The sequence below is a fragment of the Tupaia chinensis genome, unplaced genomic scaffold (assembly GCF_000334495.1).
Source record: "Tupaia chinensis unplaced genomic scaffold, TupChi_1.0 Scaffold000082_1, whole genome shotgun sequence".
NCBI lineage: Eukaryota > Metazoa > Chordata > Mammalia > Scandentia > Tupaiidae > Tupaia > Tupaia belangeri.
The window spans coordinates 1,260,318-1,276,496 of NW_006159543.1; the positions used below are offsets into that span (position 1 = coordinate 1,260,318).

The window sequence follows — 16,179 nt, forward strand, 5'->3', positions numbered from 1 at the left end:
TAGAGCTTACCTTGTATCCAAAACTTTAAAAAAATAAAAAACTAATGTAGAGAATGGATCTTATAAATGTTCTTTGATGTTTTCATCAATTTTCACTTTCAGTGGTTCTTTATATTACCATTTTGCCAGGAAAGCGCCAAAGTTATGCCTGAAATACCTTAAAATACAGTGTTTATTTTGATATTTCCTTGTACTCAGAAAAAATAAAAATTTGCATAAGAATATAGATTATAAGTATTTAAATATATAGTATTTCTTGTCTTTATAAATTAAAATTCAAGCATGAGGGTATATTTAAGTACTGTTTGACCTAAAATATTACAATACTGAACTGTGTGTAGTTTTGCAGAATTCTCTGGAAGTTCAAACACATCTGGCACTATGGAGCCAGCATAAAAGATTCCACTTCAAGGTGTGACAGTACCCATAACTGAATTGCTAGAAAAAAATTCACTATGGCACATGGATTTTCTGATAGGTCAGCATTTTATATAAAGGATCTTAATGGCCAATGGATCATAGGAAGGGCAAAGGGAGAGAAAAGTTCCCTAAGTTAAGATGTAATCAGCTGCAGTTAGTATAAAGGGCAGGAGTTAGTACATCTGGTTCTGCTCTTTACTTTGAGTTGCTCAGATCTTTTATAGGCAAGAAAATATTTCAAGTTTGAACAGATTTATACTGCTTTCTTAGTTTGTATTCCAGTACACTATAAAAGGGTTTTGGTTTACTATAAATTAAAGCCCTGACTTATTTTTTTGAGTATTTTATTCAATTAATTTATAGGTTAGAGAATGTAGAAAAAGGTTTACATGGAAATGTTTGTTTTGCTCAGTGAACATTAGTCCAGTGAGTCACTTACAAGTTCTTAAAATGCTTTATGTGTGTTAAAATATTTCAGTAGGAGAGTCTATACTATAGAAATAATGACAATTGTACAATTAATATAAAATTAAGCTTTTTCATCCTCCCATTCTTTCCACTCTCATGATTTTATGTCTTTGGGGATAGGTACTTAGCTAAGTACAAATTTGATATGTTTAGGCTCTGAGATATAGTTGTGTAAGGAGTCAATCCAAATATGGAAAAGGGAAAATAAAGTGGACAGAATAATTTTGTTCAATATTAAGTTCTACTATATAGATATAGTTAATTAAGACAGTTGTGTTAATGGACAAAGAATAAATACAAAGTTCAGTAAAAGAGGAATCAAGAAACGGACCTACACAAGTATGCACAGCTAATTTTTGACACAGGTGTAAAAGCAACTTAATGGAGAGAGAATAGCTTTTTAACAAATTGTATCTGAAGCAATTGAACACATCCATAGGCAAAAAGATGAATTTAGACCTAAACCTCACACTTTACAAAAGAAAGTTTAATTCAGAATGAATCATGGACTTAAATATAAAAACAGAACTATAAAACTTCTGGAAAAAGAAAACAGGAGAAAATTCTTAGTGTCTGTGGCTAGTTGAATTGTTTTCTTCTTCTTCTTCTTCTTCTTCTTCTTTTTTTTTTTTGTTATAGGGCATGTGTTCTTGCTAGAGAGAAACAGAAAGAGGGTAAGTGAGAAATCACCCCCTGGCGGGTAAGGGAAAGAAATGGCCATGCCGCAATCACTTCTCCTCCATTGTCCTCTTGGGATTTTTGGACATGCATGCACAAAGTCTGATTGCCCAGTGTAATTTTCAAAAGTTTCCTTTGTCTGGGACTCAATCTGTTTTCGGCCACATCTGAATCCAGTACCTTAACCTCCATGCCACCTATTGGCCACAAAATAAAGTCTTAGCCGTGCAACTCTGAGATACCAAAAGTTCAACCCACGAAAGAAAATACTGATAAATTAGACTCCATCAAAATGAAAACATTTGTTCTATAAAAGTCCTTGTTAAGGAGCCAGCAGGTGACATGGTGGTTGAGGTGGTGGACTCTCACATGGCCAACCACGAATGGAGTCCCAGACCTGGTGGCTTGCTTTCTTACTTTCTCTCTCTTTCTCTCATGAACATGCATGTCCTATAGCAAATTTTAAAAATGATAGTAATAAATAAAATTAAATAAATAATTGTTTTTAAAAAGTCCTTGTTAAGAGCATGAAAAAACAAGCAACAGACTAGGAAAAAATATTTGCAAAACAAAGGATTAGTTTTTTAAATACATATATTAAAAAATGTTTAAAACATTTAAAACTCATCAATAGAAAAGGCAGAGAATCCCATTTGAAAATGGGCAGAAGATGAGCATGTATTTCACATAAGATATGTATACAAGTATATAGAGATATATATTTCACACACATGGAAAGTCATGACATGTTTTTCTATGATTTTCTCTGCAAAAATGTGTCATGACTTTCCCGATGATCCAATAGAAGTAACATTAGTGGATGACTGATGACAAAGAAATTCAGGAACAGGTAGTGGATAGCCCTCTAATTAGAAAAGGGTGAAGATATTTATGTTTCAAGTGAATGCTCACTAAAGATTTTAATAATCAGATAGGATGGCTTGTCCTGTGGATTCCAGTCAATCTCTTTTCTCAACTATCCCTGTTACTACCCAATGGTCTCATGAGCAAAGCAGCCAAGATGGCAGGAATGGAGGTTATGAATGGGCTCAGCAACATGACCTTCCACTCATCAAGGATGACCTGGCTATAGCCACTACTGAGTGCCCATTCTGCCAGCAGCAGAGACCAACACTGAACTCCCAGTATGACACTATTCTCTGGGCTGATCAGTCAGCTATCTGGTGGCCGGTTTAGTACATTGAACCCCTTCCATTTTGGAAAGGGCAGCACTTTATTCTTACTGGGATAAACACATTGAATATAAATTTGCCTTTTCTGTGTTCAGTGCTTCTGAAAATACTACTATCCATAGATGTACAGAAGAATGCCTTGTCCATTTTTCATGGTATTAAACACAGTGTTTCTTTGCATCCAGGAACTCACTTCACAGCCAAAAATGTATAGCACTAGGCACATGCTCATCAATTTTAACATTTCCTCCACCTTTCTGAAGCAGCTGATGATCTTTTGACTACTGGTACATCACCAACTAACAGCTAATATCTTGCAGAACTGGAGCAAAGTTCTCCAGAGAGTTGAATATGCTCTTGAGCTAGAGTCCAATATATGTTAGTTTTTCTAGTAGTCAGGGTTTACAGGACCAGGAATCTAGGACTGGAAATAAAAAGTGGCACCACTCACTAATTACCCTGGTGACTCACTAGAAAAAAATTTGCTTTTAGTCCTGAGGACTTCATGCTCTAATGGCCTAGAGATCTTAGGTCCAGAAAGTATAATGCTTCCACAGTGGCACTTAACAATGATTCCACTAAGCTAGAAATTAAGACTGCCACTGTACCACTTAGGATTCCTTATTCCTCTGAGTCAACAGTTAAAGTGAGTTGTCTGGGGCATGTATCTAGAAGTATGATTTATAAGTGATATGCTGACTCTGTTTAATCATTTGGGGAAATAACATCCTGTTTTCCGAAGTGATTGCATTACTTTAATATTTCCACCAGAGAGACTGGTGGGGTTCTTGGAGAAGGCTGTTATGAATTGTGAGCTGCTTGATGTTTGTAGGTCTCAGAAGTTCCACATTCTCATACTAGCCCACACTTGGCCTTTAGCATTTAGTTTAGATTTCTACTTTAATTTCTCTACCTGTTTTTTTCTGTATTTCATTCAGTATTGTCTTTCTTAGGTAAGCAAATGCTCTGGACCTATTTCTCTCTGGACATTTTAGACTGGCTTGCCCATGATCTCTGTTACCTGTTTCCAAGAAAACTTGTTAATCTGCAACTTATTTAGCTTTTTTCTTGTTGCCAAGTTTAGGAGTAATATCTAACTTACTCTCTACATCAGCAAGTTAAAAGTACTAGCTAATACTGAGTTTTAGCTCTTCATTATATAGTATGGATACCAGTCTTTTTTTTTTCTGTGAGAGAGAGGTGTTTTTTAAAATTTTTTGCTATAGGGTGTGTGTGCTTGCCAAAGAGACAGAGAGACACAGAGATAGAAAGTGAGAAATCACTCCCCAGGGGGATGGCCACTCCACAATCCTTTCTCCTTTTTTTCCTCTTGGAATGTTGGTTATGCACACACATGTGGCCAGTATGAGTTTTAAGCCGCTGGGTGCAGGACTTGAACCATGGTCAACTACATGGGAGTCCAGTGATGCAACCATTATGCCAACTGCTGGTCACAGGATACCAGTTCATATATGTTTTGTCAAAGTTATCTTTCAGACTGTTTCTTGCTTATTCATTTTCTTTTGTTAAGAGTTTTTATTTCCATTTTTGGAAAATGATTTCACTTGATTTGTTGGCACTAATTTTGGATTCTCTGTTCCATTGATCTATTCATTGATTTACACCACACTGTCTTGGTTGCTGTAGCTTTATAGTGGGTCTTAAAATCAGGTTTTCTAAGTATTATAATTTCTTTATTTTTAAAAAAATACTATTTTGGATAGTTTTATCTTTTCCATTTCTGTATAAATTTTACAATCATGTCAGTTTCTATATCAAAGTCACCTAGATTATGAATGGAGATTGTATTAAATCTATGAAGAAATTTTGGGAAAACCAATACCTTAAGAATATGTAGACTCCGGGACCAGCAGATGGTATAATGGCTATGTCACTGGACTCCCATGTAGTCGACCACGGTTTGAGTCCCAGAACTGGTGGCTTAAATTCACGCTGGGTGCATGTGCATGTGTACCCAAAATCATGAGAGGAGAGTGGAAGAGAAGGGATTGCGGTGTGGCCATCCCCTGGGGGATGATTTCTCACTTTCTTTCTCTCTGTCTCTCTCTGACTTTCTGGTGAGCACATGTGCCCTATACCGAAAACCTCTCCAAAAAAACCAAAAATATGTAGACTCCAATGTATGAACCTAGCATAGATATCTAGTCATTCAATAGTTACACATTTCGATTCTACTTCTTTTAAGTTTTCTTAGCAATATTTTGTTTTTATTGTGTAGATCATGCACATGGACTGGAAATAAAAAGTGGCACCACTCACTAATTACCCTGGTGACTCACTAGAAAAAAATTTGCTTTTAGTCCTGAGGACTTCATGCTCTAATGGCCTAGAGATCTTAGGTCCAGAAAGTATAATGCTTCCACAGTGGCACTTAACAATGATTCCACTAAGCTAGAAATTAAGACTGCCACTGTACCACTTAGGATTCCTTATTCCTCTGAGTCAACAGTTAAAGTGAGTTGTCTGGGGCATGTATCTAGAAGTATGATTTATAAGTGATATGCTGACTCTGTTTAATCATTTGGGGAAATAACATCCTGTTTTCCGAAAGAGAGACTGGTGGGGTTCTTGGAGAAGGCTGTTATGAATTGTGAGCTGCTTGATGTTTGTAGGTCTCAGAAGTTCCACATTCTCATACTAGCCCACACTTGGCCTTTAGCATTTAGTTTAGATTTCTACTTTAATTTCTCTACCTGTTTTTTTCTGTATTTCATTCAGTATTGTCTTTCTTAGGTAAGCAAATGCTCTGGACCTATTTCTCTCTGGACATTTTAGACTGGCTTGCCCATGATCTCTGTTACCTGTTTCCAAGAAAACTATTTAATCTGCAACTTATTTAGCTTTTTTCTTGTTGCCAAGTTTAGGAGTAATATCTAACTTACTCTCTACATCAGCAAGTTAAAAGTACTAGCTAATACTGAGTTTTAGCTCTTCATTATATAGTATGGATACCAGTCTTTTTTTTTTCTGTGAGAGAGAGGTGTTTTTTAAAATTTTTTGCTATAGGGTGTGTGTGCTTGCCAAAGAGACAGAGAGACACAGAGATAGAAAGTGAGAAATCACTCCCCAGGGGGATGGCCACTCCACAATCCTTTCTCCTTTTTTTCCTCTTGGAATGTTGGTTATGCACACACATGTGGCCAGTATGAGTTTTAAGCCGCTGGGTGCAGGACTTGAACCATGGTCAACTACATGGGAGTCCAGTGATGCAACCATTATGCCAACTGCTGGTCACAGGATACCAGTTCATATATGTTTTGTCAAAGTTATCTTTCAGACTGTTTCTTGCTTATTCATTTTCTTTTGTTAAGAGTTTTTATTTCCATTTTTGGAAAATGATTTCACTTGATTTGTTGGCACTAATTTTGGATTCTCTGTTCCATTGATCTATTCATTGATTTACACCACACTGTCTTGGTTGCTGTAGCTTTATAGTGGGTCTTAAAATTAGGTTTTCTAAGTATTATAATTTCTTTATTTTTAAAAAAATATTATTTTGGATAGTTTTATCTTTTCCATTTCTGTATAAATTTTACAATCATGTCAGTTTCTATATCAAAGTCACCTAGATTATGAATGGAGATTGTATTAAATCTATGAAGAAATTTTGGGAAAACCAATACCTTAAGAATATGTAGACTCCGGGACCAGCAGATGGTATAATGGCTATGTCACTGGACTCCCATGTAGTCGACCACGGTTTGAGTCCCAGAACTGGTGGCTTAAATTCACGCTGGGTGCATGTGCATGTGTACCCAAAATCATGAGAGGAGAGTGGAAGAGAAGGGATTGCGGTGTGGCCATCCCCTGGGGGATGATTTCTCACTTTCTTTCTCTCTGTCTCTCTCTGACTTTCTGGTGAGCACATGTGCCCTATACCGAAAACCTCTCCAAAAAAACCAAAAATATGTAGACTCCAATGTATGAACCTAGCATAGATATCTAGTCATTCAATAGTTACACATTTCGATTCTACTTCTTTTAAGTTTTCTTAGCAATATTTTGTTTTTATTGTGTAGATCATGCACATCTTTCATTAACTTTGTAAGTAATTTATGTCCAACATGTACACTGTAAAGGTATTATTTTTTTCACTTTTAAAATAAATTTTTAAATGTTAATTAACTAATTAATTTTTAAGTTTTTTGCCGAAGGATGAAGTGCTTGCTGGAAAGAGGCAGAGAGAGAGAAAGAGAACAAGATACAGAGAGAGGGAAAGTGAGAAATTACCTCCCAGTAGGAATGGCCACGTAGTCCTTTCTCCTTTTGGGATTTTGGTCATGCATGCAAACATTCCCTGATGATTTTCAAGCCACCAAGTTTGGGACTGGAGCTGCTGTGTCCATGTGGGAATCCAGTGCCTTAACCACCACACCACCTGCTGGCCCCCAGTTTTTTTCATTGTATAATGCTTAATTGATTTATAATTTTTAAAAAAACTGGCTATTGTATGAATGCACTCACTGGAGAGAGAGAGAAAGAAAGAGCAAAAGTGAGAAGGCACCCCCTTGGGGGAATGGCCATGTCACAATCCCTTATCCTCCATACTCCTCTGGGGATTTGGGACATGCATACACACACACCCAGCATGTTTTTCAAGCTGTTGGGTCTGGGACTTCAGTCACACACTTGGCCATGTGAGATCCAACTTCCTTAATCACCATGCCACTGCTGGCCCTATTAATTTGGTTTGTGTATAATCACTTCTTATATTATGATTTAGATTTTCTGGTTGTTTTATAGATACCTTGGAATTTTCTGCATTTTACAATCATATCGTCTTCCAACAGAGACCATTTTTTACTGTTCTTATTTCAGTCATTTTGTTTTTTTCATCTAATTGCAGTGAGTAAACACAATAGTATAATGTTGAATAAAACTGATGAGAGAGGGAATTTATGTCTATTTACTAATCATAGGGACAAAATCTTCAGCATTTTACTAATAATTACTATGTGAGATATATATTTTTGCATGCATATCATCAGATTAGAGAAGTTTTATTTTTAGTTTGCTGAAAATTTTGGTCATAAATGGGTATTGAATTTTGCTTAATATTTAGTTATTGGGCAAAGGAATAACAGCTCCTTTAATTTATTACTGAATAAGATCTCAGTTATTGAATTTTTAAAATAAATAAATATTTATTTATTTTTTAACATTTGCTATAGGGCACATGCAGTCACCAGAGAAAGAGAGGGAGAATAAGAAAGCAAACTGCCAGTTCTGGAACTCGAATCACTGTAGGTCATGTGGACGTTCAGAACCTCAACCACCACACCACTTGCTCACCCCCATAGTTATTAAATTTTGATTGTTAAACTAATCTTGCACTTTGGAAATTAAATCCTATTTAAGCAAGATATACTTTTTTTATATTGTTGGTTTTTTTGGAGAGGTTTTTGCTGTAGGGCATGTGCACTCTCAAGAAAGACTGACAGAAAGCGAGAAATCACTCCCCAGGGGAGATGGCCATGCCACAATTCCTTCTCCTCTATTCTCCTCTCTGGATCTTGGGCATGCACACACGCTTGCCCGGAGTGAGTTTAAACCACTTGGTCTGGGACTCAAACCGTGGTCGACTACATGGGAGTCCAGCGACATAGCCATTATGCCAGCTGCTGGTCCCTATATTGTTGTATTTAATTTGGTAATATTCTAAGGATATTTCTTATTGTATTCTCTTGTGATTTACTTTTATGTTTTTCATATCAAGATAATGCAGGCCATCCAGATGAGTTTGGATGTGCTTCCTCTTCCTGCACTTTCTGAAATTATATTTGTATTTTCAGTATTACTTTTTTTCTGGATTATTTGACTGAATTCATTAATGAAGCCATGTCTTGGCTTAAATTATTCTTTTACTGGGACCAGCAGTTAGCATAATGGCTATGTCGCTGGACTCCCACGTAGTTGACCGCAGTTCAAGTTCCGGACCCAGTGGCTTGAACTCATGCCGGGCGTGTGTGCATGCCTGCCCAAGATCCTGAGAGGAGAATGGAGGAGAAGGGATTGCGGCGTGGCCATCCCCCCTGGGGAGTGATTTCTCGCTTTCTGTCTGTCTCTGTCTTTCTGGTGAGCACATGCGTCCTATAGCGAAAACCTCTCAAAAAAATTGTTCTTTGTCTGATAATATAGTTTTATATTGTAATTAATTAACATTCTTTCATAAGTACTTTTCTATTTCATTAAATATTAAACCAAGATTTTTTAATGAGAAATGATATATTTTATTATGATTATGACAAGAGATGAATATTTCCAATAAATGTTAAAAATGGAATATAAACACCATGGAGATGCCTGTTGTTCAAGTAGGTTTCTTTTTTCTCTCTTTTTTTTTTACTTTATTTTTTATTTTTTTACAGTTTTTTTAAATTTCGTTTTCTTTTATACAATCACATTATTTAGCTTACAATGTGAATATTTTAACAAGTGAACATTTCTCCCTAGTCCAGTTGACTAAACTATAAAGATATTTTATAGTTAAAATAAGATTCTTTTACACTTGCATAATATTTGTTTGAATAAGTACAATATAATATATATTTAACTAGTACCCTACATGTGGACATACAAAGGGTCTTCAAAAGTTTATAGAAAATGTGTTTTCTCAAGAAACTATGCATGAAACCATGGTGCCCTTTTATCTAAAAACATAGCCATTACGCTAACTTCTGGTCCCAGTATTTTTTTTTTTTCCAGACAGAGAGTGTTACTTTTTAATTAGAAAGGAAAAACCCAAACTCTTTTCATTATTGAAAATTAAAAGAGGATTTCTTAAGCTACCACATGCCAGTTAGTGAATTACTAAAATACTATATAATAATTAAAACTTTAAGAATATTCACATTTCGAATTCTCCTTTCCATAACTCATGCAAGAGCAGAACATTGATGTCTAAGGTGGTGTAGTTTTTCTGGCTCCTGTGAGAATTGCCAAATAATTAAGGGGGCACTTAATGCTTTTTGGGAGTAAGTCCAGGTTTCATTTTTTTTTCTTCTTCAAAGTCTTAAGGAAATGAAAATCTTCACATCAAAATGCATTTTTTCCCTTTCATTTAGAACATGGAAGGCTACCAATGTCAGGTGACACTGGAAGAATTTGGATTTAATTTTTAAAGTTGTTTGAGAAGGGGAAGGGAGATGAGAATTGCTTTGAAGAATTATCCAGCCAAATCTGGTTAATATAGCCAATGATAGGATAAAGTAAAAGTTTTAAAACATATAATCCAATGTGATTACTCCAGTTTTTCAGGACAATTAAGAAATAACCTTTATTGCTCAGAGAAAAAATGCATGGATACTTCATCAGATGATTGTTAAATTTGTCAGTGGGTGACAGGTTTGAGGTGTTGCCTAAACTCTCTTTGACTTCTTGTTTGGCCTTTTAGAAAGGTATGTGACAGCTTGTAAGTTTAGAAGTAACACTGAGAAAAATACAAGTAGAGGACTACTTTTAGGTGCACGTATATAGGTAGAGATTCAGTATTATCCCTATTCCCAATAAAATTGCAGAGAAAAAGATATAATCGTTAGAAATCTAAATTTATTTAAGCTGTTTCAGATTAACAACTGAGAAGTGGCAATAATAGGAGGAATGTGACTGGACCAAGGAAGAATGAGTGGATTTTGGGAAGTAGAGTAAGAGACTAGAAATAAAATAATTAGAGAAAAATCCAGAAGTGTGTTGCACACAGAGTGAAAAAGGTTTCCTGGGAACCAGCAGTTAGAGTAATGGCTATGTCGCTGGACTCCCATGTAGTCGACCGTGGTTCGCGTCCCGGACCCGGTGGCTTAAAACTCACGCCGGGCGCATGTGCATGCGTGCCCAAGATCCTGAGAGGAGAACGGAGGAGAAGGGATTGTGGCGTGGCCATCCCCCCTGGGGGGTGATTTCTCGCTTTCTGTCTCTATGTCTCTCTCTGTCTGTCTGGCGAGCGCATGCGCCCTATAGCAAAAACCTCTCCAAAAAAAAAAAAAAAAAGGTTTCCTAACCCCCAAATTTAGATGATATAAGAGTGCTCCTATTAGTATCTGTATCTAAAATATGTTATTCTTGGGGCCAGGAGGTAGTGTGGTGTTTAAGGTACTGAATTCCTACTCTACCAACCGTGGTTCAAGTCCCAGACCCAGCAGCTTGACAATAACACTGGGCAGGCAGGCATTATGTGTACATGCCCAAAATCAGAGAAGAGAATGGAGGAGAAGGGATTGCAGCATGGCCATACCCTCTATAGGGTGATTTCTCATTTATCTTTTGTCTGTTTCTCCCTGGTGTGTGCACTTGCCCTGCAGGAAAAGCCTAAATACATACATACATACATAAAATATGTATTCTTAGATCAAGTTAAATGACACTAGGGACAAATAGGCCCTAAGAAAATGGAGAAGGAAGTAGGAAAGGACCAGTCTCTTATTTGTTCTATTTCTCCAGTTCAGTATTTCATAATACATAATTAAAAGACTACCTATATGAGGCCAGGTGGTGGTACAGACTGACCCAGATGAGGAAATTCTGGATTCACATCCAGAGACTTCCCTGTATATGCCAGACATGTGTGTACTCATAATTCAGTGCTGACTGAGGCTGGGACTAGATTGTGGAATCAGGACCCTGTTGGGAGTACTGTGTCTTTCTTCTATCTCTCTCACTCACAGAAAAGAAAAAAAAAATAGAATACTTAAAGGGCCAGCCACAGTGGCACACACTGCTAAGCCACTGTGTTCTGTAGGCTGTGACTACATGGAAACCCCAGGTTATTTCATGGCCCAAGTGTAAAGGCCAGGCCTGTTGGTATGTGCCATAATCCCAGCTACTCAGGGATGTTGAGGCAGGAGGATCGTGAGTTTGAAGCTGGCCTGCTCAGTATAGTGAGAACCCTGTCTGGAAGTGCTGGATGTGGCACCTAGTGTCCAAAGCCACTTGGGAGGCTAAGGCAGAAGGATTGCATCAGAGTGAAACCCTACCTAGAAAAATGAAAAAAGAAGATGATCCACAGTTGTGTTACTTGGCATGCTTATTAAACAGAATATGGATTCCTGAGCCTCACCCAGCAAAGTTAATGAATTTATGATGGTTTTATCCTGGGATCACTATTTTTAAATAAATTTCACAGATGGTTCATAGCACAGAAAAGATTAAGAACCACTGCTATCTAGTGTATAAGGTTGACTTGTTCCCATTATTTCCTAATCCATAATGCTCCTCCATTTCCAATTCATCACCCTCTCCTTAAACTACATGTGTATATTTCTTTCATCTGGAATGGATGTCACTTATTTCAAAATTGTTTTACCTTACCATTCCTGTTTTCAATTCTGAACTAAAGATACATTGCTTGTAAAAGGGTCTATTTTGCTGTTTTGCCGAGGTATCCAATTAAAAAATGTTCCTTTGGGCTAGAAAGCAGTATAGGGCAAGTCACTTTATATATATAAAAAATATAGTAAAAAATACATAATTAATGACGGTAGTAAGCTATATAGCATCAGCTAGGTGCTACTTTATAGTATATTCATTCTACTCAGAGTTTCATGCCTAAAGTCACACATGTATTCATAGATGTGTATATATCAGCAGAGCTTGCTATTGAAAGTAGTTAGATTATTTAAGAAATTTTGTGAATCACTAAAATGTAGGGAAGAAAATGAATGTTAAACCACTGTGGATACCTGAGATAGTGTCAGAGGAGGGTGGGAAATGGCAGAGGGTGAGAAATAGGAGGAAAATATATATATACATGTATATATATGAAACTAGAAATGGAAAATTAATAACGATAACATGTATGATTAAGCTACTATGCAGCATATTCTGGATGGGAAATCACATTTTGTATGCTGTGACAATGCTCAGTGAATGAATGTAAATTAATTAATTAAAAACAAATATTTTTTTTAAAGTAGCATAAATATATACAAATATACATACAAAAAATAATAAATGGCCTTAACAAGAAAGCCACCTACTTGTGATTGAGATGGAAATGAAGTAGTATTAACAAGTTATTTTTAGCCATGCACACTTGTATAAAAGACCTTTCAGTTACATACTACTACAATTTGAGGGAACATGTCATGTCTTAGTGTTTTTTAACTCAAGAATTTATGGAAAACATTACACTTCTCTTTTTTACTGATAGACAATCATCAAAGTCTTGTTGGAGTCTTTCTCTTTATTTGCCAGTTTTTTAGATAATGAATGGGTTCCCCATCATCCTCTGAATGTGATTAATTCTCTCTCTCTCTGTCTCTTTAAATACTGTTATGAACATTTGAACTTTAACATATTTGGAGGGTGTCAATAATTTCTAATGTTCTTGTCACTGAAGCACAAATTGTCCCATATTTGGCTAATGGGAATATCAACAAGTTGGCTCCTGAGTCCTTTAATATTACTCTAGTAATATTTAAAAGCTTTCTTGCTACCCAGTATGACAAAAGGTTTCAAGTTTATCTATACACTACTTTCCTCAGACTCGAAATAAGGCATTCTCCATTTAATCCTTATGTCTTTATTATGAAATCGTATCTCAAGACCATAATCTCTGTGTAAAAGATACTCCTTGCTACTTCATTAGTCACTGTTTTGAGGCCATTTCAGTAGATGAAGCTAGAAAATATAAAAATACAATAATAAATATCAAGCCTATGGGTTCATCTTGATGCTTCCAACTCAAATGCAAGACTACATATAAACTTTTAGTTAACTTCCTGTCTATTCCACCCTGTTTTCCTTTCTTCTTTGTCAAAGAGTTATACTTTTCAAGGAGAAATATGATGACAGAATTGAAATACTCTGTAAGTACTCATTTGTCTTATCCTACAATAGATACACTGCAGCTTAATAATAACAATACGAATACTACCTCTATAGTTAGAAGAAAATTAAATAAACACAAGAGATTAGAACAGAGAAAAAAGACAAGGGAGGAGAGAAGAGATGCCATTTTGTTCATTGCTTAGTGACGCTTGGTGATTTTCCTCACTCATATGTTTTGCCATTTTTCATACCTTTTCTCTCTAGCTTTATGCAAACATTGACAATAATATTTTGGTTTTGATGTAGTTACTTAATTTTTATCTTCTGTGTACTTCTTACACATTTTAGTTTAAAAAACTTGCAACCTATAGAAAAGTTACAAGACTAGCTCTCCATCTAGATTGACTAATTTGTCATTTTTTTTTAGATATTTTGCCATAGGGTACACATGTTCACCAGAGAGAGGCAGAGAGAGACAGACAGAGGGAAAGTGAAAAATCACCCCCTAAGGGGGATGGCCATGCCACAATCCTTTCTCCTTTATTCTCTTCTAGGGATTTTAGGCATGCACACATACACACCCAGTGTGATTTTCAGGCTACTTGGTCCAGGACTCCAATTGTGGTCAGCCACGTGGGTGTCCAGCAAATTAATCACTACATTACCTGCCGGCCCCAGTATTATTCATTTCATCTTTATAAATGTATAATATCTTCTTTCTGTTCCATATTTTAATATGAGAAATTTTTAGAATAGGGCAAAGTTGAAGATTTGATAAAACTATACAATTATCTTCAATAGATAATACCACATTTGTTTGTCCCATTAATGCTTTGCCTCTCTATTTTTCTTCTAAATGTTCTTCCTCAGACTCTAGTCTTTCACCCACACTATATCTGATATTCACAACCATTTACTGTGTTTCTATATCCTTTAGTCAATTGGTTTCAGTCATAGAGTGTGGATACTCTGTATATATTAAGTGGAGATATACAATGTCTTTCCTTCATAGCCTTGCTTGCTTCACTCAGCAGTAAATCTTCCATATTCATCCACTTTCTGTCAAAAGCCAAGGTCTTGTTTTTTATGGCTGAATAGTATTTCATAGAGTATATGTGCCACAGTTTTTCAATTCATTCATCTGTTCATCAACATTTGGGTTGATTCCACGTCTTAGCTGCAATAAACATCAATGTCCAAGCACTTTTCTGATGAAGAATTCTCCTGTCCTTTGGGTGTCCTTCTCCTGTACACCCAGGAGTGGAATTGCTGGATCATATGGTAGTACTATTTGAAGGTCTTTGAGGAACCTCCATATTATTCTCCACAGTGGCTGGACCTATTTACATTCCCACCAACAGTGCAGGAGTGTCCCCCTTCACCACATCCTCTCTAGTACTTATCATTATTATTTTTTTAATCTTTGCCATTCTGACTGGGGTTAGGTGATATCTCATTGTGGTTTTGATCTGCCTTACACTGAGGGATATTGACCATTTTTTCATATGCCTTTTCACTATTCAAATGTCATCCTTAGAGAGTGGTTTTTTCAACTTATTTTCCTATCTTTTAATAGGGTTGATTATCTTTTTTTCAGAATAGCTGCTAGAATTCCTTGTGTATTCTGGTTATCAGTGCATTATCTGATGCATAGTTGACAAAAATAATACTTATTTCTTACTGATACATTTATAGTAAATTGTGAAAAGACATCCATAAACATACACCAGGAGAATTAATATTGTCAAATGGCAATATTCTCCCACACTGAGTTAATAAGTCAATGTAGTCACCACCAAAATCCCAGCTGGCTTCTTTGTAGAAATTGTGTAGCTAACTTAAAATTCATATGGAAATTTAAGATACCTAGAATAGCCAGAATGCTCTTGACAAAGAACAAACTTTGAGTACTCATACTTTCCAGATATTAAAACTAAGTTATAGTAGTCAAAACTGTGTTACTGATGTAAAGACAGATATGTAGATCAATGGAATAAAATTGAGAGTTCAGAAATAAAACTTCACATTTATAGTTAATTGTTTTTTGACAAGTATGACCACGACAATTTGATATAATAAAGAAAATAGTCTGCCGGGGACCAGCCTCGGCGTGGGTGGGTTATCTCGACGGAGGCAGCAAAGGTGAACAGAAGACAAAGGCCTCGGTGTCTTTTCATGCACGTCCTTTGCCGGACACCCCTCAAAGATCGCTCTCTGAGGAGTGACAACTGCTAGGAATCATTGTGCGTTTTTATTGAAAACGTGTTACATGCAAGTAAATGGAAGAGGGACTACATGTTTTAATTATCAGCTCATAGAGTTATAACAATAGAGAACATAGATTCTATTTAGGGTTGGATTAAGGGTGGGTCTAGTGCAATTCAGGGTTGGATTAAGGGTGGGTGTAGTGCAGTTCCGCAATTGTAGGTGGGTCTCCATGGAATGCAGTTTCGGGAAAGCGGTTCCGGTAAGCAGAGATGATTATCAGCTGATGCGGAGCAGCAGCCATCTTGTGATTACCGGGAATGGTGCTGAGAAAAGAAAATATCAAGAATAGATATTAGTTCTTATGGATCTTAATAAAGAATGATACTTATACAGTTTTGTAGGGATTTAAAACTTAATTTGAGGAATC

The 16,179-nt window shown here is 36.3% G+C and overlaps 1 protein-coding gene across 1 annotated transcript in view; it reads left to right on the forward strand.

Annotated features, from left to right (window-relative positions):
* Positions 1-2,502: 2,502 nt before the first annotated feature.
* Positions 2,503-16,179, forward strand: part of COL4A5 (collagen type IV alpha 5 chain) — a 229,320-nt gene continuing 215,643 nt past the window's right edge. The window contains exons 1-2 of the mRNA XM_014585694.2: positions 2,503-2,762; positions 2,855-2,914. Of these exons, the coding sequence (XP_014441180.1) occupies positions 2,503-2,762; positions 2,855-2,914 (320 nt within the window). The remainder of the gene's footprint in view (positions 2,763-2,854; positions 2,915-16,179) is intronic.